The sequence below is a fragment of the Bombus terrestris genome, chromosome 18, assembly GCF_910591885.1.
Source record: "Bombus terrestris chromosome 18, iyBomTerr1.2, whole genome shotgun sequence".
NCBI lineage: Eukaryota > Metazoa > Arthropoda > Insecta > Hymenoptera > Apidae > Bombus > Bombus terrestris.
Window position 1 is genome coordinate 3,703,814 of NC_063286.1, and position 27,973 is coordinate 3,731,786.

A 27,973-nucleotide genomic window follows, 5' to 3' on the forward strand; every position below is an offset into this window, starting at 1 on the left:
TCACAAAATTAATTTGCAACAGATCCTTCAAATCTTCAGTTTCCAGCCTGCGACGTCAAAAATTTTTTGAAACAAAATCTACTTTTTTCTGCGAAACTCTCGAAGCTTCTTCATTTTCCATCTGGCAATAATAAAAACCATCCGTTGGTCGTCAATTGAAAAATACAAAATTCATCAAATTGAACGCAGCAGATCCTCAAATCTTTCGTCTTTATTATTTACATTCGCAATATTGAAAATTGGGCCCTTTCGGTCTCAAGCCGCTCCTGTTCACCTGCAACCGATCTTCCACGTCGACTGTGCGTGAATATCTCGGTTTGTCCGATCGCGCCACAGCGTACAGCGTATCGCGGCGACAAAGAGGAATGGCGGCGGAATCCGAGCGTGGTCCACGATCCGGGTGATCGTGGTCAGCGAGCAGTAGCAGCGGGCGCGCACTAGTGTCGACATCGGTGCTGCTCGTCCCTTTCCAGATCCGTTACCTTCCACCTCCTCGTACGCTCACGGACCTCCGTGGAACAGGTACGGCCAGCCAGAAAGAGAACCGGTTCCTGTCGGCTGGTGGAAAGCGGCACGAGGCGGCGCGAGCTTAACCCGGCACACCGGATTTCGTATCGTCTGCGGCGGATACCGAACCCTATCCGAGTATGAGCACCTCGACGTTCGTGGGGTAAGCGTGGATTTTCCTTTTCCTCCTATCTTGTAAAACAGATAAAGAAAAATAGACAGATGAAGTAGATAAAGCGTCCAAGGGTTCTCGATCGTTGATAGTTCATTTCGCTGACACGGGGTTCTAGGGAGTTTTTTCTTTGATTGTGGCTGTTCCGCTAACCCTCGGATACCTACATAGATCTTTTTGTCCTGAAACAGCAAATTGCTATAGTTAAACGATAGGTATCTTGAATCTGCTGCTTGTTACTTTCATGTAAACTTTGCTATAGTCTAGCGTGTTGTTCGAAGATCTTGAAAAAATAATCGAGCAGCTTTCTGAAAGGAGAACTCGCAAGGCAGAATGGTGAATTAGAAAATTGTATCGCAAGCCTTGGTTCTTGTTTTCCAATATTAGCTACTGCTTTAAATAAACGCGTGATCGTCGAGGTAACGAGGATCTTAGAAAGATGCCACGAATGCTATCGTGATAATCGTAATAAAAATTCTTAAATCGGTTTGTTCCTTTTACGTTTACAAATTTCATAATAATTCGACTCTTTTATCATAAAATACATTAGCTGGCTATGTATTTATCGTAGATGTGTATCCCATTTTTCTTTCTTTTTCTTTTTTTTTTTCCTGAGAACTACTCAATTATGTAAGTATAATAAAATCTAAAAACGTATATCTCGGTTGGTTTTCGTGTTTCCGTTCTAGAGATACCAGTTCTCGAGGATTTTGTGATTTGTATATAAAAAGGAAAGTTTCTGGTGACCAGAAATGGTAGGATAGGTGAAACTGGTTTCTAGTTTGGCGCTCGGAAGGACTCGTCCGGTGAGAAGGACCTGCTTGCTCTTTTTGCTGCTTCGATTCGGCTTCTTCAGCTTCGTTGTTGGGGTTGCTCGAGGATACTCCTGCGGACAGAGTAGCTTTCTTACAAGCCACTGAAGAGGTTTAAAAGCTATCGGAATGCTATTGTTGTGCGCAATTTGTTTAACGTTGTTTGCGAAGATTTTGAAATAGATTCATGTAAGAGGATGGCTATCACGATTGTGCTAATCTGCGCAGTTGATTCTCACTTCCAGCTTGTACAGAAATAGCGGCGACGTTTTGGAACGCGTTAGGGGATTGAGAAAGGTCGGGATCTTCCCGGTTTCACGTTCATGGGGTCCGAGTTTCACGTTTGAGAAAATTCACGTAACCTCTTACAAAATTCCTACCCCAAATTAACCCATTGACCACCAAGCAATATATTATTATAACGTTATTATACGTTAAATTTTTAAAATTTCATAGAAATGTAGAATTCTTTTTTACAGCGACAATTGCTAAAGAGCAGAATTTGATAATGGAAATTATTTGAAAAACATGGCGAACGAAATGTATTAACGCAACGTTGGCCCTCGCCGAATTATCTGGCAAACTTTCTATTAGAAAGAAAATTTTTAATTTATTTCTCTTTCTTCGTATAATTCACAGCATTAACAAAGGCTAAATTTTAAAATTATCATTCATGGTATTTTTTCTAGCTCCACAATCGTGCATTTATTTAAAGCAGTTTAAAATTGCAGAAATAGTAAATCGGTAAACAAAATCGTCTGCCAAGAACAATTATTAGAAGCAATAAATCCGACACATTGGTCCGAGCTTCGTATCTTTCCAAAATATTACAATTTCGAGTATTTCAATTCCGTTGTTGGATACCTTTTCGTTTTGAAATAATATGGCGGCAAAATTGACAAAGAATAGTAAATCGCGAGCAACTCGTTCGTTGAAGATGGCAGTTCGAACGACGGGCTTTGCGACGATTCTAAGAAAGAGCTGCTCGACCTATATTTCGTCGTTGAAAAGGAAAACACCGAGGAGCATTCATCGAAAGATTCTCTGTTCAGTGGTTCGTGACTGCTCGATATTGCTTTTGATTAATTGCTTCCTTCGTATGGGTTTCTCTCGTACGATCGATCAAGCATTTCTCGATCCTAACCTTGCTTCGCGATTTCAATAAAAATCTACGCGCGTGAAAGTATGTACAGTGGCTAGAAAAAATATTTCTACGTACCCTTAGTCTGCGAAGAAGCGTTTTGTAATTTTATTTTAAGGTTCCACGTTTTATTTTCATAGTGTCAGATTTTTGTAATGGAAGAACATATATTACCAAATGACTATACTACAAATGGAATAATAAATGCAATGGCATACGAATACTTGTTATAGCCACCGTGTATGAAATAGAAATGGAAGAAACAAAGAAACGTATCGAAAATCTTCTCTGAGATCGAAATTTGTATTAGATCAGGTTAGGTTACGTAAGGCGTTTGGAACGTGCATATTTCGGAAAAGAGGAACTTTGGCCTATTTATAACGAGTACAATTACACAAAGTGAAAATCATTATGCACCTGAGCACAACAATTTCCAATTTGGCAACACTAAACTAAGTCGAGCAGAATAAGTTATAAATAAATCGAAAATTGCATGAAACCATCCGAAATTCGAAGTCGCGTACTTACTTCAAATCGCATGAACGAATTCGAATTAAGTAGAAAAATGACATTTTATAAAAAAGAGAAGGAGAAATTTTGAAATAAGAAGAAAATCAGACATTTTAAAGGAAATAAGGAGCTAAGACGATGCATCGAACGAAGGAAAGCTCGCGGAACGTGTTTATAGTTACCACCCACGACGAGATTCTATATCTACGTGGATGAGTAATCTCAGCAGGCAGCTCGATGAAATAATCGATGCATCGGGACCGTTCGATTACCCCTTGGTCTTTTATTTCTTCACGAAAATTCAATTCTCACGAGATACATGGTTCATGTTACAAATTCAAATTTCCCGCCATTCTTCATTCGTTACGTTACATATCTCATATTGCAGACTTACATCGTTGACGTAGCGCAGAGTGCACGATAAACAAAGCTAGCTTTGTAACTTCAGATGACGTCCATTTTTCCGCAAAAACATAAACCTCGTGTTGGCTACGTTCGTCTAGAGTTAGACACACGCCTACGCTTCATCCAGTGTTGCATGTCCCGCTTGCAACCGATTCTTGCCATTGCTGCAAAAAATATTGCTTGGACGTCAGTCAGCGGCGAAATTTTCGTTCGCGTGAGGGTTCGTCTTTAGATGTTTTGTTAGACACAGAGTAATCTTTAACACGCGTCCGGTATCTCAAGCGTAAACATCGATGAGATATGAACTTTGAAAAAACTCCACTGCACATAGAAGATTACAGAGACCAATTATGGCAAACTTAGAGCCTTTGAAATATGCAAACTTTCTTTATCTCAAGCAATGAATATCTCATGGAAACTCTTGCAATGTAGCTCGATATAAATTTGCTCCCCGGTATATAGCCTAAATGATTTTGCGATAGCAACTCTAATCAACTTGCACAGTGAAACTTTTCCCGAAAAGAAAGAAGGTCATAAATTCGTGTAAAGCTTACGTAGATGCTTCCCTTTTCTCGTTCTTCATCGGTGAAAAGAAAATTAAGCAACAAACCTTGCATTATTTAACATCGTTATAACGGAACCAAATTTTCCAAATTTTAATTACATTCATATTTACAAAGATGTATCCTAATTTACCTGGTCACCCCGATCTACTTAAACTATGGTTTAAACAATAGATGTTTGTCCTAGCCAACTGTGGTTGGAATGAAACATTTCAAGAACGATGTAGCTACTCTCACAAGGATCTATATATCTGATTGTTCGAACGTCGCCATAACCGTAGCCTTAACCCTTTGCACTGCTATGTCGAGTGTGACTCGACATAAGTTTTTATCTCAGCAGCTCCTTTGTCGAGTCCCACTCGACATTCTTTCATGTGCACTACTTTTTGTGAAATGTGCGAAAGAAAAGCAGGCTTGCATCCTGGAAATTGTTTCAAAATATATCATACACTTAAAAATCACAAAATACAACAATAGTATGAATAAAACTGGTATTTCAGTGAATTTTCTTCTTCCTTTATTTATTTGAATTCTCTTATTTTTTAGTTAAAGTAAATTTCAAATAAAACACTTAAAAGCATTGGCAGCTGCTGCTAACGAAATTCAAATACAATTCCCAGTGCAAAGTGGTTAATCTGACAATGATTTATCATCTTGACAAAAGTGATCGCGTTCAATGGTCTCCATTGGGACAGGGTGGATCGACGAACGTCTGTCGCGATGGAAATACACCGACGGGTTTCTAGGTCCACGCCTACGAATCATCCAATTTTGAACGTCTCGGAACCTTGCTCGAGCCCCGCAGTTTAAGCTCCAACCGATTCCATTCTTGTCTGATCAGCTACGTGACTAGGCGCGCCGCATTCTCTCTCTCTCTCTCTCTCTCTCTCTCTCTATTGGTCTTAGCCGATCCGCCTCGTCATCAGGAAAATTCGCAGGTGTGAACGACCCTTCGATCATGAGGGTACGGGAAAATTGTTCATTGCCACGTGCCGTGCCCGACTGGCCGCCACGGTGTATTTTTAAACGCTTCGTGTTTTCGACGTCGATCACTCTGCTCTTCATCGCGAGAGCTATTCTTCGTCTTCTCGCCATACTTTCCTTGTGTATAAAGTTTCATCGATCGACAATCGATCCGTTCACCGATGTACACTGAGCCAACTCGTCGCTAGACTGTGTGCGTCTCGTTTTTGCCGGACCATTGCTTTCTCCTTCCAGGATAATCGTCTCGTGCCTTTTTTTCTGAGACCATCGAGCGAGGATCGTATTTCGTTTCTTTTTTCACGGGTGAACGAACGATTTGCGGTCGATGAAATATTTCGCAGTCATTCTTTCTGTTTGGCTACTGCTCTTTGTTTTCTCTGTTTTTTTTTTTTTTTTTTTTTTTTGGTTAACCGTCCTCGTTGAAGCAATTTAGTTGTAATTTTGTATCAAACTAGAATAATTGAGTAGGGAAACTTGGATCAGATACCTTTCAGTTTGTTCGGTTTTCGGCGCAAGGCAAACAGCGTTTGACAAATTAATTCGCCGATCGGCTCGGTATCAGACACCTGACGTGTGCTCGCCTTGCTCGCGGAGAAGCCACGACGCGTCGAAGCCCTAAAAATAAAATAATCGGAAGCATTTTGTGCGGCGCGGTAACGCGCAGGTCGAACCGCGCTAAATTTAACTACGCCTCGCGTATCTACCTAAATACATTGGTACAAGCCACGGCCTGTCGTTGGCTGGGTTCCGAGCATCGCGACACCGCGCCACCACCGCTCGCCCTCACCGAGCTTTTCCGAGAAAGTTCGTCTTTTGCGAGAACCTGGATCCTTTAATCGGAATAATCGCAGAAAACACATTTCCGTGTTTTCATTTTATCGCTTGATATTATATTTACAACGAGCTTCTTGTCACGCAGAACCATCAAATTTGTAGAACGTAGGTTAACTCTTAACGACCGACGACAACTGCTGAACCGTAAATGAGTGCCAATTGGGTTCTAAAGATTTATGTAAATCACGAATTCCACGGATGCAGCATAAACAAAAGATTAGATGAGTGAAACTCGTCTTCGTTTAACAAGTAAAAGGATTTTCATTTGTTTCGAGAGAAACTTCGGCATAAAATTGAAAACCACGCGCGTCGATAAATTATGGATATTTATGCGTTTATGGGACATTTCAATGGAACAATCTGCAAAATGCACGTAACGTGGAAAAATATATAAAACATCTAAAAAAAAGTACACGTTATGATATCTAATAGACGAAACGAATTTAATTTAATTTGTTTCATTATTCGCATAAACATTCGCAGCTTAGCAGACAAGTTTTTTAACAATCGATTTTTCGCCACCCTTGTTACCTAAAATCAACTAAAAGCTGAGGCAAACTATTCGATCGCCCTCAGTGTTTATTATTTTTTTTCAGTTGGTCCGTCGTTCCAGTCTCGTTTCTCCTGCAAAATTTTGCAGCGTGGAAACGATCAACGCGTTTTCCGAGAAAGTCGACCGCGTGAATTACGATTCCAGTCATGATAACAATGACGTCATCTGTCTGATTCAATGTTAAAATTAGTCAAGGGCGGGTTCATGGTTGATGATTTTGATAGCGTTTTTCTTGCAAATATTACGACCTCACTTTAAGGTTAGGTTGGAATGGGTTAATCGAACAATTTTTTGAATTTGCTATCAGTACGATTGTTTCGGTGGTGGCAATATATGTAATTGAGTCGAGAACAAGAGGACACGTGGCACCGATCAGCATGCCAAAAAAGCGACGTCGTGTCGAAGCCATATCTCCAAAATTCTATTATTAAAAGAGATTTTCGTACGCCATCGAGAGTTTGCCATGGATCGAACATTGTTTTGCGAAACACGTTTCTGTATTTTGAGACCAGACTGTTCTTGGATGCATGTAAATGTGTGACAAAATTAGTATTTGTTTTTATACATAATATAGAAAGAGAACGATGATACTTGGACGGTTGGTTGGAAAGATCGTCTGAAATAATTGGAGTTTACGAAATGGTAAAGTTTTCCAATCAGACGCCATAATTTTGAATTACATTATGTCGAAAGAAATTTACCTTATTTCGCGAATTTTAGAAATCGTAAATCTTCCTTGATAAACGACTAGACAGATCTTTTGTCATTGATTAACGAGCTTTCGCAACTGCCAAAACGAATTTTTATAAAAAGTTCAATCACCTTGTTGAAAGAAAATGGACAATATAGTGGATCAAGTACACTGACAACGGGACCAGCAAAAATAGAAAACTATCAATATCGAGCAGATAGTTGGTCGATCGCTGCTTGAAACTGTACTGTAAAAATAACGACTCTTTAAATAGCGGATCATCATAAGCTACACGCAATTTCGTCAGTGAAATGACTGTTGGCCATTTTTCGTGCCACGAACGGTTTCGCGCATCGTCCAAACTAACCATTAATAGCTCCTATTATCTAAAGATTATTTCACGTCCAGTTATACTGATTTTTGAGTGGAATGTCTTGTGGTCAAATAAACGTAGATATAATGTTACATTCACATAAATATACATGTATTAGGATGTCCGAAAAGTTTCTTTCGTTTTATAAGGAAATAAAAAATGCACAGTGTTTTTTATTTTATATTAGTTTATTGAATTATGCATAAAATGAATCATACTTAATTCAATAAAATAATATAGAACAGGAATTCTTGTTTATCTATTATGACCTTGTGAAACGAAAGAAACTTTTCGGACAACCTAACCTATATCGACCATGATACTCTGCGGCAAAAAATGTAACGTGTTAGAGTGAAATATTGTATTTAGACGTGGATTGTTCAAACCAGGGCCGGCGTGACTTTTTGAGGGGCCCGGTCCAAAAATTTTGCGGGTCCTGAATACACATTGAAATCCTACGCTTAAATTTTGTAACGAGAAATTATTTATTTACAAATGCTGTTACGTATTATATATTTTTTACAAGCAATTTTTTAAACAAATCCAAGTAATATTTTTTCACTTTCAAGGGGGAAAAAATTCAATGAAAGTAGAAAATCTGTAATCATTGTATGACTTCTGCAAAAAATACTATTGATGTAGTTTAATTTCTCTAAAAAGCACATTTCTCTAGAAGCGCCTGGATTTTTTTTTATCTAAAGTAGTTTCCAGGAGTTACACTGAACTTTCATGATTTTTCTCACTTCTTTAAACTGAATCATCGCTATTAAAAAAATGTCTTGCATCTGTTAATGGTGTCATTATTCTGCAAAAAGTTAATCAAAATTTGTATTTTTTAATTGGGTAATTTTCGCAGATCGCGGGGCCGGGTTCCGGCGAACGCGCTGAACCTGCTTTGCGCCGGCCCTGGTCCAAACCTACTATAAATCGATTATGAAGCATCAGAGTATTCCGAAAATTATAAGCTTATTTATCGATCTGCATCGATACCATTTTATTTCTATTTCAAGTTACATTTATGAATTTTAACGAAAGATAACTTGGTATAGTACCACGATAATACACTCAAAACAGGCCATATTCCCCCAGAAACGTTCTTATACCTAGATTAAAAACTTACCTCCAAGATGAAGACAATATACCCATAATTTACCACATAAAAAGAAAAATAGGAATTAAAACAATACTTCACGAAGAAAATATAAATGGACAGACCATAGATACTAGGTGGAGATACAATATGGCTCTCCCGCAGAAAGACACAAAAGACAGTCACAGAAAAAACATAAAAAAGTATTGGTGGATATTGAAATCATTAAAAAAAAGAAAAAAGAAAGAGAGAGAACCTCAAAACGTCAGTAGCGTCCCCTGTCCCTGTAAAATAAATGTAAACACTGTAAATAAATCTAAATGACATCCCCCTACCTACTCCACTCCTCCTTCCCCCACCCTTCCCTCAGTCGCTTAGCCCCACAGGAACTAAAAGTAGGCTACCGATCTGTCCTATTTTGCGACCTATTTTTCAGGACAGAAGAAGAAAGAAAAGATAATATCGTATAAAAGCACCGGTTTTGAGCAGCTTAAATTAAATTACAAATGTTAAAAATGTAAACTCAACACGAAATATGGTATGGCTACGTCGTACCGTCGCGTAAGGGTAATTATGCCAAAACCACTTTCAAATAGAAATGCATTGTTTATTGTGAATACACATGTAATTTATATCTTTCTTAGGCAATACACGTTATATAATATATATATATATATAAATTGGTATAGTGTTCTATGCTATAGCTCGTTGCTTAGCTTTATGGCTACTTAGGCCATTCCATTTTATTTTTTTTCACTTATATATATATGTATATACATATAAATTATGTTTATTACATAATAACATTATATATGTATATATGTAACTTGGGCCACAAAGTGTTCAAAGTAACATTTAACAAGATTTTAAAGAAAATATTAAAATGCAATAATTTTTAGAACATTTGTGTGATAAGCTAGCAGATACATTAAAGAGAGTGGTTGCGGGTTTCGCAAACTAATTAAACGAAGCAACCTTCCTACGCGCGATGACTTCCTTAAAAGGATTAGGCAATGAAACATAGTCGAGTCATCGAAAGATAAGTTGCGGTCGCGACGATACATATATAGGTTACCGTTTCTCATTCGTTCCTTGATAATTCCAAAAGCAATTCAGTTGAACCGATGGCAAACACACGGCAGCAGCGGCTACCGTGTCCCCAAGGAAATAAATCTTCTTGCTCTCGAGTACTTTGCACACGTGAAAATAGAAAGGTGCTTCGATTCGAGTATTTTAGAACTTCTTGCTTTACCAGGTCACCTAGTGCTTTCGCTAAATCAGTTAAACGGCAATTGTCTTACTCGATAAAATATATCCTTCAAGAAAAGTATTCTCCTTCGTGTCTTAAATAATAAGAAATCGCATCTTAAAATAAGAATTCGGCTAAACTTTACATAATGAAAATATTGATAAAGACTTAAGTCGTTAAACATAGTTGCGATGACTGGAAATCTCGTCTATTGGAAAAAGTCGTTTTAAAGTAGTTTTTTAAAACAAGAACCCGATATTTGAAATTGGATTGGAAAGTATATACTGGAAATAAATAAAATGGTAATTTTGTAAAAGTTGAGATGAAGAATAAAATTGTATGTTGTTATTTGTTTATTTAGAGGTAGGATCACAATAGATATTAGTTTATTCTTCGGATAAATCTATCACACCGTTCTGAGCTGAACAACCTTTATTACACTTTCGTACATGGAGTGACTAAAAAGTAAAACAGAAACCTATCGATTATATCTAGAACTATTTTCTAGTTACTATTTATTGTAACTAGCGCATCTGCATATAGATGGCGGGCGCGAACTCACGTTGTCATTTTCAACATTATACATTGAACAAAACTAACGACAATTTTACCAAGGAAAAATACAAACGACTTTTCTTTCGTTGTATTCTTTTTTGATTTTCTAGATGTTGAAATGGGAAATATGAAATAGAAATGAATAAAAGTATACTTTTAAAAAAGTTAAGAGGAATCAAATAAAACACATATAGTAAAATGAATAAAATTAATGAAATTGATAATTCCATTAAAAATTTGATGAAAGTCACTTTCTAACCAGATGATGATTCAAGTAAAAAATTTCCAAGCTTCCATCGACGACCATAGCGCTCTTTCATTCAATGTTACTTTGAACTGCGCCCTCGAAACGGTAATTGGAACGCGACCACCGACGCAATCCCAAAGCTATCGAAACAAGTCGTTTTGACAGCAGCTCTCGGTGTGCGCGAATGTCATGTAGTGCACGTAGGTGAACCAAAATACCGATACCGCGCGATATGACTCAACGTTTCGAGTAACTGCGTTCCACAGATAACGCAGGAATGTATCCAACTAACATTAAAGAAAATTCTCCATATACGTATCTGTACACGTATTATCGCGATGATCGTCGCTGATGATCATTTGCTTAATAGTTTCCCAAGAATTCAATCTTTTGATATCTTCCATGGCATATTAGAATGTAAATATTTTTAGTGAGTTTCGACGTAGACAAATTGAATCGATCACCTAAATGAAATTTTACCATCGAAATATTTCGAAAGAAATATTTTATTCCCAGCAAGGGAAGAATTCAAATGTTTAACATCGTGAACGATTTTGTAATTAATTGTTGGTAGAAAGTATGATAAGCGTGTTAGAATTTTTCTAAATCTTTTTAAAGTCCGCAATAAGAATTAATTAATTAACTCGAATATAAACAGTGCAATTTTCCTATGTAGTATAAGAAAAAATATGTGTCTGCCTATGGATGATTGAAATTATTCAACATGAATATTTTTCGCTTCAATATATTCTTTAACCTCCTCATTCCTAACATTGACTTTAATTGCGATCCGCGAGTTAATTTGTGAGTGTCAATGTCAAATGAAATCGTCTTTGACAACAACTTCTAAATATGTAGCATTGTCGTCTTAATTGCGTGTATAAACACATCTCTGATACTCATCACCTAAATTAAGTCATTACACGTACAATCAACATATATACATATATCTAATCATTACTTTATCAACACGTATGTCATACCTATTTATTTCTATATATTATCACAATTGTATCGTTCTGACGTAATGTATCACGTTAGTGATTTTACAATAAACTGAACAGCCGTTTTCTATAAGCGATAACTTCACTGCCTTGACTACAATAAAATTGCCTTCGATATCTCGATATGGTGGTTAGGTTTATAGCTTGTCATTGCTGTACATGGTGACGAATCGATGAATAGATGTTTCCGTCAGTTTTAGAAATTTCATGAAATTTCAGTATTATTGGGTTGGCAACTAAGCCAACCATGTTGTCATTAGGCGGTATTGAGTTGCCAACCCAATATTATTATCGGTTTTCAGAACCTCATATACCTAACACAATGATTTTGTTTCAAAGAATAAAATTATGTTTACGTAGATGGATATCGAGTGATTCTTGGACAAATCGACGTATTTTTTTAAATAACTAGAAAATTTGCAGAATTTATAATCGTTAAGAAATAATTTAATGCCGTACGTTAATTTAAGAGTAAAACAGGAAGAAGTGTTGTAATTTTAAAATATCTATAATATTATCCATAACATTTTTAATCTCGTTAATCCTTTGCAATTATACACGAATATTTTATTAAAGAATTTATATAAAATACGTATATAGAATTTGTTTCATAAAATAAACTGTTTATATGAGATAAAATATTATCAAGTTGCAAAGGGTTAATACTTCGACGATTGTATCCTCCTAAGTGATCAAATGTTTCTCGTTTCAGGAATTCAGACGGCCTAGTGACAGGTACGTGTATCCACGTTCAAGCAAAATAATTCGCGGGCTTGGTTGCTCGTAAAACGTAGCAACGAAGATATGCGACGTATGCAAATAATAACTGCTGTCTCATGATAACCAGCAACCGGAAAGTTCGAGCTATGCAGTTAGTTAGATTCGTCGTTTCAACGTTTATAAACATTTGTGACAGTCCATCGATAAAACAATATTACAGATTCCTTGCCCAATATGGATTCCTATAAAAACCAGTTAAAAAACATACACATATATATATATATATATATATATATATATAATTTTTTCCAAATATCGTCAATATCGTTTAAATATCTAAAAAAGTATTTCCTCTGAAAAAAATTCTTATGCAACACAGAAACAGCGTTTACTTTGGTATCACGCAAGCTACACGAGATTTCCGTATCTCTGGAAACAGGAAAAACAGCCGGCAGCTTCCCCCTGTGTGTACATAAAACGTCCCTAAATACACAAATTCCAAATGAATCCACAATATTTTCGAGATCCACAGCGAACCCACTTGCACAGGAGGGCCGACTACGAATCGAAAATTCAACAAAAAATCGAATTTACCATTTACTGACGATCATCGTATTACGATTTTACGATTCACACATTGGTCAGGGCGAAACTGAATTCCATATAAGGTTACATTCCAAACTTCCCGCTGTAAACAGACTTTCGTTCGTTTACACTTGCAGATTTAATTGTAAAATCTAGAAAAATAACTTCTCGCGAATGGTAACTGTTTTCTTAAGTAACATTAATTTTTCTTAACTTTTATCGTATAAACAATTTTATCAATACTGTGTATCTACCATTTTAATGCCACTGTAAACTGTAAACTCGTCGAATTCCTGAGAGATGAGTTCAAAGATGAGGTTACAACGATAATAAATCTGTCCAATATCTAACACGTCGACCGCTACGCGAATTTTATATATTTTGCCGCTGGAGTCGCCACAGATTGAAATACGCTACACTACAACATTTTATTCTTGCAAAATATTATATTACATTTGTGCACTTTTTATACCGACTTTGGAAAGAAGAGAAGAAGGAAGGTATCTCTAAATTCGACGGTATATTTTTCCCTGTGACAATGTTATCTAAGACATTCGCGTCGTTGAAAATTTGTTAATTCATGAAATTCATCTTACTTCAATCGTTCTATTGGGTTGGCAACTAAGTAATTGGGGATTTTGTCATTACCACCTAATGACAACATCCCCAATCACTTAGTTGCCAACCCAAAAAAAAATTCCATAACCTGTGTCACTGATGACCACCGTCGTGGTCAACCTGTCAACTTCCATGATGGTAAACAATAAACGTTATAAACTATATAACTATAAACTATAAACTATAAACGTTAGCTGGTAAATCTGCCTAATTTCGTTTTATAGCTTCTATCATATAAACAATTTTGCCAATACTTTTACGAATTACCTTTAATACCGCTATAAACAGTAAACTGTTGGAATTCTTGGGAGACGAAGCAGAGGTTACGACGGTGGTAAATCTGACGAGTAGAGTCGGCCACGGGGTTTCCGGTGAGGCATATAGAGAACGTGTGAAAGTGCAGCGAAAACGATGCGCACACGTCCCGCATAGCTGGCCACTCGTTAGCATTCCACTAAATCGCTAATCGTTGCAGGACTTTGTCCCGTGCCTCCACCACCGCCACCACCACCTCCAGTGCCTGGTCAGGTGCCGGCCATGAGGATCAACACCATCGAGGTAAGTGGAAGATCGTATTCAGTCGGCGTTTGTCGCTCGTTGCGAGCGATTCTTGTGGATTTTAGTAGCATGACGTAGGAAGCTTTAACTGACCTAAACGAAAGGAAGGACAGAAAGGAAAATATTATGTGCGTTGATTGGACCAATTGTTCAACTTCAAGTGTAATATTTTATTTGTGAATCGTTGGTAATATTGTTTGAAAAAGAATTCTTCTTAGTGTCAGAGTGTTTCCCCTTCTACTTGTGTTTCAGTTTATTCAGTTGGATAACTAAGAATGGTGAGTGTTGAGATGAAAGGATTTCTTGGGTCAAGTTGAAGCGTATAGCTTGAAGAAAACGAGGGCATATACATACATATATATATATATATATGAGAATTTATGGAAAGAATGTGAGGTCGCGATGAAAGCGTAGATTTAAGATAAAAGATGTTTCATGAGGAATTATAGTTGGTCCAAAATTAAAGAGATTTCAAGGCTGTTGTGCCTTCTCTTTGTTCCACGTGTATTCTCTTCCACTGTTTGTTTTCCACATGTACAGTTCTTTGTTCCAATATATTTAAAAATAATTTAAGCACATAACAAAAGGAAAAGACGAAGAAGAACAGCCTTGTATGAAGTATAACATCTTCGACTCTGCAACTGACAAATTTGATACCTTCAAAATCAACTTAATATGCTATTCTCATTATATTCTTATTTTTGAAGGTGAAAAATTTGAAAAATTTGTCACTTGCTGAAACGCGAGGCTTCTATTTTAATGTCACTGAATGCGACTGTGTAATTAACATTTAACGATCATAAAGATGCTAAGGGAGACGTTGAATCGTAGGCACCAGTGACAAGAAGGCCTCAGATGGCTAACAACGATGTTTACGAACCACCAGCGGCCATTCAGAACGCAATGCTGACCAAGGATAAGAAACCATTCACGTATACGCCGGGAATGGGTGGAAAATTGGACCTTTCTCAAATTCGAAGCCCACGAATGGCACGCAGAGTGGCGAAAAATGCGAACGACGAGGGAATCGAGGGTCCGCCAAAATCGGCGCTCGAACCGAAGCCGACACCAACACAAAACACCGGGGCCAATCTGTTTGTTCAGCCTCAAGTAGCGATCCCTGTCTTTCCGACCAATGTTCCGGTTCAACCGTCTGTCAATAGAACACCATCTACACCTCCTGCCAATAAGATTCAACCTACTAGTAAGTATACTTGACGATTAAAATGTAAGAATGTAGTTGAGAAAATGATGAAGATAAAGTAGAAATTTTGGAAAACAAGTTAAATACTTTCAGATATAATAATAATTACAATGATAGTCGCTAAACACTTGACCTCGAACAGAATAGTGATGATGTTGTCTTTACTCAGTCATGTAAATTGGATGAAAGCAGTTTATTAAAAAAAAATCTTTCCAAATCCACTTATGTCCATCTGGTAAATATTTCTTAATAGTTTTAGAGATTGTGCATATGAATTATGAAGTTTAAATTTCTTCTTCTATGAAGTCAAGTCTTCTTCTATGATGTTTCTGAACCGCTATAGAATTTTCTAATAATTAAAACTCACAAATACAGTGACTCACGAAAGTATTCGAACGCTTACATATGCAAACTTGAATGGCCGAAATAATGTACATTAAAGTAATTTGCTTAGACAAGCAGATGTCAACAGGAAGATGGAAGTCTTATGATTATGTCAGTAAAATTTGAGAAGGATTCAACAACGTAGGTAGGAGTTGATACATTTATTAGAAACACGCATTGTAAGTGACTGATAAAGGTATTTGAACGCTACATGTATTATTAAATTATTTAATATTAATGTTTTGTTGGACCACCTTTAGCAGCGATAGTGTGTCTCAATCGACGTTCCATACTGTAAACCAATGATTTTGTAAAACTACATTCAACGGACTTCCATATTTCTATAATTTTATCTTTCAATACTTGCTTTGAGATTATATGAAATTTGTTTCATTTTTTTCCGATTTCAGCCTATAAATTTTCAATAGGATTTATGTGTGGACTTTGTAGTAGAGTAATTAACATGTGTGGTGTATTTATATAGGATTCATTCTTTCACAATTCTAGCAGTATGTTTAGGATCATTATCTTGTTGGAAGTGGAAATCTTTCAATAATCCTAATTTACGGGCACTTTCTTTAAGGTTATTTTTTTAAATATTGGAATACTTATACTTATCAAGTATTCCATCAATGAATATCAAATTTCCGGCGCCACCGGCAGCCATGCACTCCCACGTCATGACCGATCCACCTCCGTGTTTCACTGTTTCACGTAAATGTCGAATTTCCAATTTCGTATTTGGTTCCCTCCGCACATAATTTTGACCATCCGAGCCAAAAACGTTAAACTTTGTCCCAAAAAGAATTATCTTTATTAATATAGGTTTTTGCAAATATCAATCTTTTTTCATGATTTATCGCATTAATACATGGCTCGTTTCGCGATACTCTGCCACGAATATTATTGCTTTCTCTCCTCTCTCCCAGTCAATTTCTTTGGTCTACCTTATCGACCTTTGTTTACTAGTGTTCCCTCGTTCTTTGACTTTTTTACCATATAATGTATCGTGGACTTACTTCTGTTCACAATTCTGGCAATCTCGTTACATGATCTGCCGTCCTCATGTAATCGGATATTATTTCTCTTCCACAATTTTTTGTTTCACACTTGTTGGTATTCATTTTAAATGCTATTGTGCACACTTTTGCGTTACTGTTACTGAAACGATATCCTAACATCAAGTGAACGTACCAATATCTTCATTTAGCAATGATGTTTACATTGGCTGCAAAGGAAGATGAAAAACTATCAACAGTGTTACAGCGCTCGAATAATTTTCTGGGACACTCATCATGAACGTTTCTAATAAAAGTATCATAATTCCTCTCTAATATTATTGAATAGTTTTTCAAATTTTACTGATGTAATCTTGACACTTTTCCGTCGTTATAGATACCAAATTGTTTTAACAAATTAGTTTAGTACACCTCATTTTATTAATTGAAATTTGTAAGTTTAAGCGTTCGAATACTTTCGTCAGCCATTGTATGTCTCGCTATACTGACTGTACCTACAGAGCACGTTCGTCTATTTGTATCGACCGGTGGTAAAAGGTTCGACTCCGGTTTACGGTTACAAATAATGGCGATAATGTTTTGTCCGCAGTTCGCTTACCTTTGAACGTAGCAAACCAAAACAACGTTGGTATTCCAAGGCACAACAATATGTGTCTCTCCCGATTCAAATCTTCCGTTGACTTTCGAGCAAAAATCTAAAGCAACCGGACAATGGAAAAAATTGAATGCCATAATTTTGTCATTTCAGCTCCAGAGAAGCAACCAGAATCACCGAAACACGTGACCAAAGTAGAGACCAAAGTAATCCCCACGATGGCAGTTCAGCCGAACACACCCGAAAGTCCGAGCACTCCTACTCAAGTGACTTTGACAAAGGCGCCAACTCCGTGGCTGCAGAATAAGAACAAGCCACAGGAAGAATTACCAGAGTGGGCGAAACGTTCGAGCGTGAACAAACAGCAGAGCACGTCGTCGTCTTCGCCGGATAGTCCAACGTCACCACCGGTCTACGCGCCTTCGATTCAGCAAACACAGCAACAATCACCACAATGGCAACAAACTCAACAAAGGCAGCAATCGATTCAACAGAGGCCACAGTCTCAGCCGCTTCAACCAACACAACAAAGACCATCGCAAATTCAGCAACCGCAACAATATCAATACCAGCAGCCTCAGCAATTCAATCAGCAACAGAAACGTCCGTTCTCTAGTCCTTCTGCAACGCAACAGGTTCATCCAACGCAGACGCAAGAACGCATGATACCAATTCGCGTAAGTGTTTATTATCATGCGAGGCAGATGTTGGAAAGTAGTTTCACGATCTCGCTGACTACTGTAACTCACGTCAATCCATTCGTTTGATAAATTCAACGATCGGTGGGTCAGATGTTTAGTTGGACTGTGCTACTTCTTAGTGGCTAAAGATTTAACGTTTGAGTTACCTACAAAATTATTTCTGTTATTTCATTTGCGAAACGCAGGTAAAAGAGTTGTTAGAATAGAAAAATAGAATAGAAGAACACGCAGTAACAAAAAGGCAGCTCCAATATTTAAGTCAGGTTTATTAGAAGAAAAAGAGAGGCGTAGGTTTCATATTCGAAAATACAAAAATTTATTATTATGAATATCAGTTGACCGTGAATTTATTTCATACATTTTCAAGATGATTCGATTTTCAATTAGTTTTTGTTGGTTTATTCAAATTATTAGAAAGTGGAGCTGCATCCTTGTTGCAACAGATCTTTCGAATCTCTAATTTTTTAAAACTTTGAGTCTAAAGAATAATTAGAGAAGAAAGAATTGTAAAATGAAGTATGGAAACCATAGTGTATTAACATGCAATAATCGTTTGTGTCCAGATTGAGGATAGGCCGTCTGTGTTCGACGTAAAACCAGAGCCTGGTCACCATCAATTCAAGCAAGCGAGTCCGCATCATCAGCAACGCTGGGGACAGCCGACTCAGAATCAGGTTCAGAACCAGGCGCAGAATCAAGTTCAGAATCAAGTTCAGAATCAAGTTCAGAATCAGATCCAGAATCAGATGCCTCAACAATCGACAGGTGGCGGGTACATTATACCAATTATGATCGAGGGAAGTGATAAGAAGCCTGCTGGTATACCTACTTCGAATACCTCGTACTCGCAACCGATTCTTAGGAATAACGCGTCTAATGCTGAGAATCAGAACCAGAAAGTGTAAGTTTATTTTCAGAAGTGTGACAATTATCTTATGAGTAGACTTGTAAGTAGAAGAAATATTATAAAAATTGAATAATATTGTAAGAATTTATAAAAATTCATAATCTAGTAATGAGCTAATATAAATTTATATCTTAGTCAAAATATAAATTTGAATGAATTGTTGTATTATTGCTATTAGGATGGCGCAACGTATTATACCTGTGCAAGTTCAGCAATCGGATTCTGGTCCAGTTCAATCTCGATCGTTCAGAGTTCTTCAGAAGATCACAGACACGGATTCAACGAACGACGTGGACACTGAACAGATGCGTAAACTTCAATTGTCAGAGGACGATAGGATTCTGATGAATAAATTCAAGGAGCAAAGTAAAGATCGTATTTTACCAAAATGATCAGTTTCTTTTTATCGTTTGATTATTCTGTTATTGCTACGTCTTCTTCTTTCTATAGTCGACAATGAATCTTCTCTTCATCACGAGGAAGACCCGAGATATCGTGGTGGAGCTATACCCTCTCGAGCTTTCCGCTTCCTACAAACTATGACAGAGTCCGGTGACGCTCCTGCTGTGAACACGAGTAAGCTTTTTACGTTTCAATCGATCGACAGGCTGAGAGAGAAAGTGGTACAAATAGTTAAAACATGACTTTGACAAAATTGTAGATAAAATGAAATGTCAGTAGGAAATTTTGTATCCTTCTATACATTAAATGTATTACTATAAAGTTATGGAAACTTGGAAATTTCTAACAAAATTCTATAGATAAATATCAATTTTATATATATATCGTTTCATGTGGGTCCACCTCATTTTTAAAAAAACGTATACTTTTACCACTTTTTCGTGAAATCCATCGACCATAAAGGTACAACATTGTACTATTAGTATCTGTAAAATACATATCGTGTGTACGTAACGAATGTACTGATAGTACAAGAAAATTCTACTTATAAAAGATTCTACTTATAAAATTATAAAATAAAATCGTACGTTGCAGCGTCACGGCCACCATCCGCCATAAACAAGAAGCAGAACAGGAATTCAAAGACGTTTGGTAAGTAAACTTGTTAGTCATTTTTCTCTGATTGGCTCTCCATTACATTGAAGCAACATTAACTTCTCATTAATCCTAAAAAATGTATATAATAAATATAATATTTGCAGAAGAAACGCAAGCGAACTTACCACCAAGCGAGCAACAGGTTCCAGAGCCAAAGAAATACATGGGCAGCGCGATTCCCTCCAGATCGTTCAGGATATTACAAGCGATGACAGCGCCGGAGAGCGTCGGTGAGTGTCGATCGGCGAAAATTTATCGTCGAGACCAACAAGCGTAAAAGACACTGTCATCCTTCTGAATGAAAAGAAGAAGAAAGGAAACGCGTACAACATGTTCATAATTCATGCAGGAACACGCTACTCGTCCATGATGAATTAATAATCGCAACAAGCTTCTATTGACCCTTGTACATTAATGTTCAATGACAAGCGTCTTTACTATTCTAATGGATGATTAAAACTTGAAGTAACGATTGCGTGCCGTCGCTGGAACATTCCCGAATCCTGTGTTCACAGGAATAACGAAAATTCCTTGGTATCGTTCAGCTCGATTAAGCCCTCACCCCGTTCCACTCAAATTTCGTTCAAATAATTTCATTTCTCTCCCGACAAATTCGTTGCAACAGAAGTTACATTAGAGAAATTGTCACGCAATGCCCATTCTGGACGTTCCTGTGTATTTTAACGATTGACACACCGATCATCGAGCAACGATCAATATAACGAACTTTTGTTTCGTCCAATGAAAATTTATGATTGCTGTTGACATGGTCTTTTAAAACACCAGTCACTCGATATATTGTACATATACAGTGCATGGTAGGTGAATTATTCGTCTATTTCCATCGATCGAGTAGTATCGTGGTAAACTATGTTGCTTGTAAAATCGTTCCATCATCGTCGTAACAAACGTGTCGATTCGTCAACGTTGAAATAGCCGTTCCTCGTTTAGAAATGAATACACGAGAAAGTATGGCGAGCTACGATATATGGATTTTGGGTAATTTAACCGGGAATGTTGCATGTTCTTATTAATTGATTTCACACGTGTTTAATTATCGCTGGGATTTTAATACGATTGCAAGTGATCGATTTGCATGTAAAACCGTACTACGATTATTTTGGACACTTACGATCCATCTGTCCAGAATATCGTACGAGCATGTTCTTCCTACTCGAACGTAATGATCGCTTGTGTCCCGTCGAAGATCATCGACGAGCTGGTTTTGCGTTCACAATTTTCGATCGTTTCCTTTGAACACAGGATCACACGTCTCGTTTTTTTTTTCTCTCTCTCTCTCTCTTTCTCTCTCTCTGTCTCATTCTTTCGTAGCCGTTCGCGACTACACTCGTTGCTTATCCTCGCCGTAAAAATCGTGGCATCTCGTGGCATCTCGCTTGTCCGTCGATTTTTCATAGCCAACGGTAGACATTTATTTCGTTTTCTGTAATATTGGGTTGGCAACTAAGTGTTTGTGGATTTAGTCATTAGATGGCATTGGCAAAGTCCGCAACCACTTAGTTGCCAACCCAATATTTCAACATATTGGCGTGGAACATTTTTGCCTAGAAGAAATAAAAATTCCTGGATATCCCATGAATACTGACGTTAGTGAAATTTAAATACACATAGATGTTCGTTAAAAACAATTATTCTGCTAATAAAATATATTCTTTTTGGTAAATAATAGTACAAGTTGTCTTATACATATTGCACGCAAGACACTGCTTCTTTGATAATTAATTAGCCAAACATCTTGTGTATTCAAAGAACTGCATTTCTTATCTAATCTTTTATCTTTGGAATTTTCCTGTAGCCTTTAGTTGGTAACGTTTTTTCAGCTACCAAGTCACTTCTTATCAGAATTAACAATATTCCATGATATTTACAATAACGAGATTGTGAATTTGAAATGAGCCTCAAGCTTGAACAGAACATGAAATAAATGTCTATCGCTTGTTCTTCCATCGCCTAATATGAAAAAGAAAGAATATCGCGTGTAATATAAGAGAAAGGGAAGTGTGCGGGTGAAAAGAAGGGATAAAAGCAGAGAAGCAAAAATAGAAAAGGGAGAAACGCAAGACCACATCACACCCCAATAGGAACAGTTGAACTTCTTGTCTGAATGCATTGTGCTGTTTGTTGTAGCCACGCAAGAAAATCGTCAAGCAGATTACCACTGCCAAACAGAGAATAACGTGCCGGGCAATCAGCAGGGTGTCTTCCTCTCTCCCTGTCCGCCTCCATTTTGGACCCCCGACAGTGGTTGGTGGGGTTACTACCCTCTTCCATATGCTGGTGCCGCGAACGAATCTTACCCTTATCATCCTGATAACACTGCCTATGTATACTTTCCTATTTACAATCAAAATTACCCACTTTATCCACCTTATCCACAGTATGATCCGATGAATAATAAAAACGCATATTCTGGTGTTTACCCACCTTATATCGTCCCAGTTGCTCCACAGAACAATAACAATTGCAATAACAATTGTGAACAGGTCTGTGGCGATGTGATAGTAGCAAAAATTCACTCAACGAATATTACAGATATTGCAGATATTGCAGAGAATATTCAGGAAAATAATGGAGGAAACAAAGCACTGGAAAGTAAAATTACCAAGGAGAACGATGATAATACAAATGGTCTTCTGCAATGGGAGAAGGTGAACAGCGTGTCACGAACTGCGAGCAATAACAGCAAAGACAGTGACTGTACTACTGCGATGAATATCACCGATGAAGAGGAGATTCCTGGTGAAATAATCGTGTCAGAGGTAGACGAGGATGACAAGAATTCTAACAGACCTGAGACGAAATCTTGCCCCAATGGAAGTCTCAATGTCAACGTTCCAAACTATACTTACATCGACACGAGTGACTCCAGCGACTCCACTGACACGGAATCGCAATCTGACAACGAGTCCATCATCGAATCGTCTAAAGGTAGCAGAGATTCTGATGATTCTTCTTCTGATAGCGACGACTCTGATTCTTATTTAGCGTATTCTACGGGACTGAATGCTCATGGCAGGTTAGAAAACGACGATGAGAGGAATTCGACTAAAAATAGCTCCAGCAAAGAATCTTGCAACGAGGACGAAAATTCTGAATCATCCTGTAAGAACAATATCGATTCTGGAACAGATGTTGAGCAACGAGTGGAGGAGAACGTGGAGGAGAACGTGGAGGATAACGCGCAGACCAGCGCGTTTCCTCATCAGCTGAGCGTGATTTACGAGGACGTGGAGCGTCCAGATTCTGAGAGTCCTAGACCCCGAGAGCCTAGAAGTGTGAAAGACTGGAACGAGACGCCTTTCGAAGCCATTGACGACCCTCCTGATGATACTGACGCGCCAACAGTCAGCGTGAGTCTGCCATTGAGATTTAAATTTTCTGTATCTGAAAATAACGAAGATGTGACCACAGTGATTGTTGGAGACAGCACGATCAAGCCTGAGAGAGGTTATAGCAAGGAAGAAAGCAGAAAGTCGAAGGTCCAAGACAGTAAAAGTCAGATGGAGAAGGCTAATGAGGTGTCCGCGGATTTTGTAGTGAAGAATGACACTACTGTGGATTTTGTAGTTAAAAAGAAGAGTTTCGACAGCAAACAAAAGAGCAGGGATCATTCTAATGAAAGGACGAAGGAGGAAACGACAGAGAGTAAGGTGAAAGAGGACGAAGATCCTGTGGTACCCCATGTGAATTTTACTTTGAGGAAGATTCCTACTAGGTTTGGTAAAATCAATTGCGAGGAGACTGTGGAGACAGAGTTCACGATTAGGAGAAAGACGAGCGTGAAGAAGGAAGAAGACAGGACGAACAAGGGTCAAGAAGAACGCGCGAATATGAAAAGTAACGATGATTCTGTGAACAGACAGAATAAAGAAAGTAATTGCACTCACGTTGCGACAGTGAAGGGCATTGGTTCAGAGACGCGTGACTTCAACAGAAACATCCTGAAACCTGAAGTGATCGTCTCTGAGTTTAACTTGGCAGAGGAATCTTCGCAACACAACAAGGAGCCTTCTGACAAGTTCCAAAATACAGACTCGAAGATGAAACGAATGGATAAGCCTGAAGGAAACGGTGACCTGTTGAAAAAAAGCGAAGACGAGGTGGGCATTGAAGAGAAAAGAAGCAAAGAGTCGAAGCACCTGTTGAGCGTGCAGAATTCTCGAGAAGAGACGGACGACGAAGATAGCGGCGTCACCTCGGACATGAGTCGCATGATCTCTGAAGTGGACACAGACTCAGAATGCACGTCGTCGAAAAACATGAGAAAGTATCAGAGGACTCAAACTCACTCCAGATTGTTCAGGCTTCTAAACGACGACTCGATCCTCCTAGAAGATACAGAGAAAACCAATGAATCTTCCTCGACTGAAAAGTACCTTAGCCTACCTCTGAAGAGCAACGCCTTCAATTACGACGAGAATTATTGTTCCAATTACTCTAGCGGCGTGACATCTCCAGAATATTCACCGATCTGTGAACAATCGTGGAAGAGACTTCACGACGCGGACAATTCAAGGTTACCGGATCAAAATGGCGACGTGTTTCGTCAAGGTCGAATTTCCTGCAAGGAGGACCCGTACTATCAAGCTTGGAAAACTGCGAAACCTTCGGCACCATCGTTGGATCACGACGTGGTGCCATCGTTGGCTTTCAAGGTCCTGGAAAGTAGAAGGCCATTATGGTCGTACAAGGTGAACGTGCTTTGTCCACGGATTAAAAGTACGAAAAGCGTGCCACAGACGTTGCGAACGAACAAACAGACCAACTCGATGGTGTCATCCTGTCCAAATTCCTCGCCCTTCCAAGCTAACCTAAAAAGTGACCATTGCTGATGGCCCGGGGCAGAATGAGGCCGCGTTTGGCCGCGAGCAACCGGTCCACGGACGAGCCTCGCGCAACTTTTCTCTAGATTCGCAAGACTGGGCTGACTATGCCCGGGGGGCTACAGGCTACGTGGTTTTTTTTTCTATCGGTACATATCGTTTGCATATATTTATCTATTCGCATTTTCTTCCTGATTTTTTTTTGTATATTTTGTTTATTTTACTTTATTTATTTATTTATTTTTTTTTGTTTATATTCTCTTCTATCGTTCTAGTGTTTTTTTCTACTTTTTTTTGTCTTTGTTTCTTCTTCTTTTTCTATTCTACTCGTGTGTTTCGTTTGCTGTCGAACGGACACCGATCTTCTACACGGGTGTAATTGTTTTTATTTATTAATTTTTTTATCTGTTTATTTCCTTGTCAATTTTCTTCACTCCGCGAACGAATCGATCCTGTCAGCCGTGACTCGGAGTTTTCTTTTTATTTATTTTTCTCTTTGTTTGCTCTTTGCTGAGGTTTGTCACTAACCAGCCGCCTCTGGTCCAAACAATGCGATTCTAGTTTGTCTTCTCTCCTTGATCAATATTAACGCTTCGTATGTCTTGTTTTTATCGTTTTTCTGTTATCCTTTTGCAAGTGAATTGGCAGCACCTTTCCACTGCTACGTCTTCTTCGTTCTTCTTTACCATCGGTGGGTATCAATGATCTATAAAGAACGAGACCAATGATAAATCATTATCTACAAAGATGTTCTCGCGGAACTTTTCCATAGAGAAAACGTTAAGATAAGCAGACAAAATTCATTGTCAGTGTTTCATTTCAGAGTGCAAAAGAACGATTGCCGAAAGGAAGACGATGTGATTTACGTTCGTAATCTTTGCAGAGTGTGATTTCACGCAGGCTTGCCTCATGATTCGACCCACAACTGCATTATGTTGCGAATAAAAATATTCCATGCATGCTTGATTGCGTGATCGACTGTATCCTGTGAATAACGCAAATCGTTTCCTGTTTTAATAATCCTGAAGAGGGTGTTCTGAGTTACAATGTTCTAAAACAGCGTTCTTGTGATTTTTTTTAGAAGAGAAAGGAAGAAATGAAGTTACTGGATTTTGAGGTATAGTTTTGCATATATTTTACGAATACAAAATAATTCTTTTTAAAGTAAAAAGATTAATTGTAACAGATTTCTAACCCTATTTATACACGGATGTCTTGTCGCTGCAATCTTCAATCGACGAGAAAGATGCAGCTCGTAATTGTTGAGTGAAACGAAAAACCAAAAAAGGATCAAATTATTATATATTTCTCTCCTGGGTGAACCAAAGGAAGGCAGAAAAAAGTTTATTTAAATAATCGTTATAATAATAATTGTAAAATTTATATCTTTTTTAAAAAACACATCTTTTTTTAAACTCGCCAAAAGTTTTAATTTCACATTTTTCTCTGCCTTTGTTTAATTCATTCAGAAGAAAAATATATAATAATTTGATCCTTTTTTAGTTTTGTGTTTCAGTCAAGAATTACAAGCTGGATCTTTCCTACCGACTGAAAACAGCAGCCCATGAAACAGGCATAGAAATCTGTTACAATTTATTTTTTCACCTAAAAAAAAATTTCTTTGTATTCGTTAAATATATATAAAACCGCAGCTCAAAATTCAATAAGTTCGTTTCTTTCATTCCTTTCCAAAAAAAAAATCACAAGGAATGCCGTTGTAGAACGTTCTAATTCAGGACAGCCCCTGAATACGCACGCCATGCATGCACGATGCATTTGTCTGTTGTATATTGTGCCATCAGTTGGAAGCGCGACGATTATTTCGCGATTTATCGGATCGATACGATTGTTTGGATTTATGAAATCCAGAGGCAGAACGAGTCGTAAGTAAATTAACGCCTCGATGATCGATAGTTAATAGAGCTACTTACTGAAATAATCCATGCTCTGAACGAATAATAATCAGCGTCATTCGTTGCTTTTAATTAGCATTTTACTGTAATCACGACTATCGCTATTGTCATTTTACTATATTGCTGAAATTGTAACTATTACAGTCTGTTAAATCTTAACTGGTTACTCAACATTTTCCCAATTTTCCCCACTCTATGGTTAACAGTTTCTAGTAAAACAAAAGTAGATGACTATCTTTCAATTGTATGCTGAGTAGCCAGCAAATTTTGAACGAATTATAAACTGTAATAAGAATCAATTATTTCATGGAATTCAACGACGCTGAGTCCTTTCTACATAGAAAATAATTACCAGAAAAAGATAATTATTCTCCACAAAAATCGTAGCGCGACAGAGTTCCAAGTTCTTTTATTATGTTTTTTTTTCTTTTCCTTTTTAACCAAAGCATAGGATAATTATAGGACGTTAATAATCTTGTCTGTCTGAATTTTTAGGTCCTGATGCGACGGATTACTGAGCAAGGACGAGTGCCTCCATCAGAAACATGGCATTGCTAGTGTGTTTTCTTTTCCTTCTTTTTTCATTTTTTATTTTGTTTACGATGACTCGTCGCGATTCGTTTTAACACGACAACCATCGATACCACAGGACTGCTGCTGAGACCTTCCCAAGTCACCTCATTGTATTTGTTGCCCCTTATAGGTTTCGTCTTGTCCCTTCCGCCATTATCTTTATTTTACTTCTTCTTCCCTCTTAATCCCACGGTGTGCGCATATTGTTAGAAGACGAAGATCTTTTGAGGGATCGATCGGTCGTTCGAACGATCGACGACTAACGACATTCACCGAAACGAATCACGTGACTGGTTTTTCGATTTCAAAATTGAAAATAATCGTCACCTGGTCGCAGTGATTCCCTGTTACGCCATCTTCGATAAAAAGGAATCAACGCCAAGTGTATTCGTGTCGAATACCATCACGTTACCTCGATCAATCATTGTGCTATATTTATGTAAGTTGTGTAAAATAAATTATTTGTAAAGTTCACTTTAAACCTCATTTCCAGTCAGTCTATCCCTCGCTGCCTTTTCTAACAACATTCCATCATCTTTCATTCAATGGAAATAAATAAATGAGATAGCAACCTTTGATCTTGTTTTTAAATATTGTGTACAA

General features: G+C 37.7%; 1 protein-coding gene and 4 long non-coding RNA genes across 6 annotated transcripts; 2 read left to right on the forward strand and 3 right to left on the reverse strand.

Moving 5' to 3' along the window:
- The first annotated feature begins 531 nt into the window (after positions 1 to 531).
- LOC100650582 lies at positions 532 to 27,851 on the forward strand. 2 transcript variants are annotated; one of them, XM_020867506.2, is made up of 12 exons: positions 532 to 670; positions 12,403 to 12,425; positions 14,089 to 14,171; positions 15,003 to 15,375; positions 17,527 to 18,050; positions 18,638 to 18,975; positions 19,160 to 19,347; positions 19,432 to 19,557; positions 19,978 to 20,034; positions 20,145 to 20,270; positions 22,189 to 24,752; positions 27,293 to 27,851. In XM_020867506.2, exons 1-12 carry the CDS (start codon positions 648 to 650, stop codon positions 27,353 to 27,355), a joined length of 4,488 nt encoding a protein of 1,495 aa, XP_020723165.2. In that variant the 5' UTR covers positions 532 to 647; the 3' UTR covers positions 27,356 to 27,851. The 2 variants fall into 2 exon arrangements, with proteins under 2 accessions (XP_020723165.2, XP_020723166.2); XM_020867507.2 differs by lacking the exons at positions 532 to 670; positions 12,403 to 12,425; positions 14,089 to 14,171 and adding an exon at positions 14,306 to 14,449.
- On the reverse strand, positions 708 to 13,997 carry LOC125386918. The gene is made up of 3 exons (XR_007227510.1): positions 13,881 to 13,997; positions 2,711 to 3,711; positions 708 to 861 (listed from the first exon to the last, which is right to left on the reverse strand). It is a non-coding gene; the product is annotated as an uncharacterized LOC125386918 (long non-coding RNA).
- On the reverse strand, positions 15,906 to 17,533 carry LOC125386919. Its single transcript, XR_007227512.1, has 2 exons — positions 17,377 to 17,533; positions 15,906 to 16,987 (listed from the first exon to the last, which is right to left on the reverse strand). It is a non-coding gene; the product is annotated as an uncharacterized LOC125386919 (long non-coding RNA).
- Positions 19,341 to 24,080, reverse strand: LOC125386917. Its single transcript, XR_007227509.1, has 5 exons — positions 23,949 to 24,080; positions 21,173 to 21,605; positions 20,166 to 20,334; positions 19,971 to 20,109; positions 19,341 to 19,868 (listed from the first exon to the last, which is right to left on the reverse strand). It is a non-coding gene; the product is annotated as an uncharacterized LOC125386917 (long non-coding RNA).
- Positions 25,040 to 27,163, forward strand: LOC125386920. Its single transcript, XR_007227513.1, has 2 exons — positions 25,040 to 26,001; positions 26,071 to 27,163. It is a non-coding gene; the product is annotated as an uncharacterized LOC125386920 (long non-coding RNA).
- Positions 27,852 to 27,973: the final 122 nt, after the last annotated feature.